Source organism: Antrostomus carolinensis, unplaced genomic scaffold (assembly GCF_000700745.2).
Source record: "Antrostomus carolinensis isolate BGI_N321 unplaced genomic scaffold, ASM70074v2 scaffold26499, whole genome shotgun sequence".
NCBI classification, from domain to species: Eukaryota; Metazoa; Chordata; class Aves; order Caprimulgiformes; family Caprimulgidae; genus Antrostomus; species Antrostomus carolinensis.
In genome coordinates this window covers 1-205 of record NW_010338274.1, presented here as the reverse complement: position 1 = coordinate 205, position 205 = coordinate 1, and the positions used below count along the sequence as shown (strand labels likewise).

The following is a 205-nucleotide window of genomic DNA, read 5'->3' as shown; positions in this document are numbered from 1 at the left end:
GGGAGATGGGCAGCCCCCGAGCTCAGCCGGCAGCCCCGTGCTGCCGCCCCGGGAGCCCCTCAGGGTGCTGGGTGCCAGGAGGAGACTATGCTCCCCTCACCTCCGCCAGCTCCAGGTCTGACAGCGTGCTGACCAGCTCCCCCGGGAAGGTGACAACCGCCTGCGGCTTGCTCTGGAGAGGGGCTGCGCAGCAGGAGAGGGCCAG

The 205-nt window shown here is 71.7% G+C and overlaps 1 protein-coding gene across 1 annotated transcript in view; it reads right to left on the bottom strand.

Annotated features, from left to right (window-relative positions):
- LOC104530777 (matrix metalloproteinase-9) overlaps positions 1 to 199 on the bottom strand; it is a gene marked incomplete at its 5' end in the record, with an annotated part of 2,638 nt that extends 2,439 nt beyond the window's left edge. The window contains 1 exon segment of the mRNA XM_010175467.2: positions 101 to 199. Coding sequence (XP_010173769.2) covers positions 101 to 199 — 99 coding nt within the window.
- Positions 200 to 205: the final 6 nt, after the last annotated feature.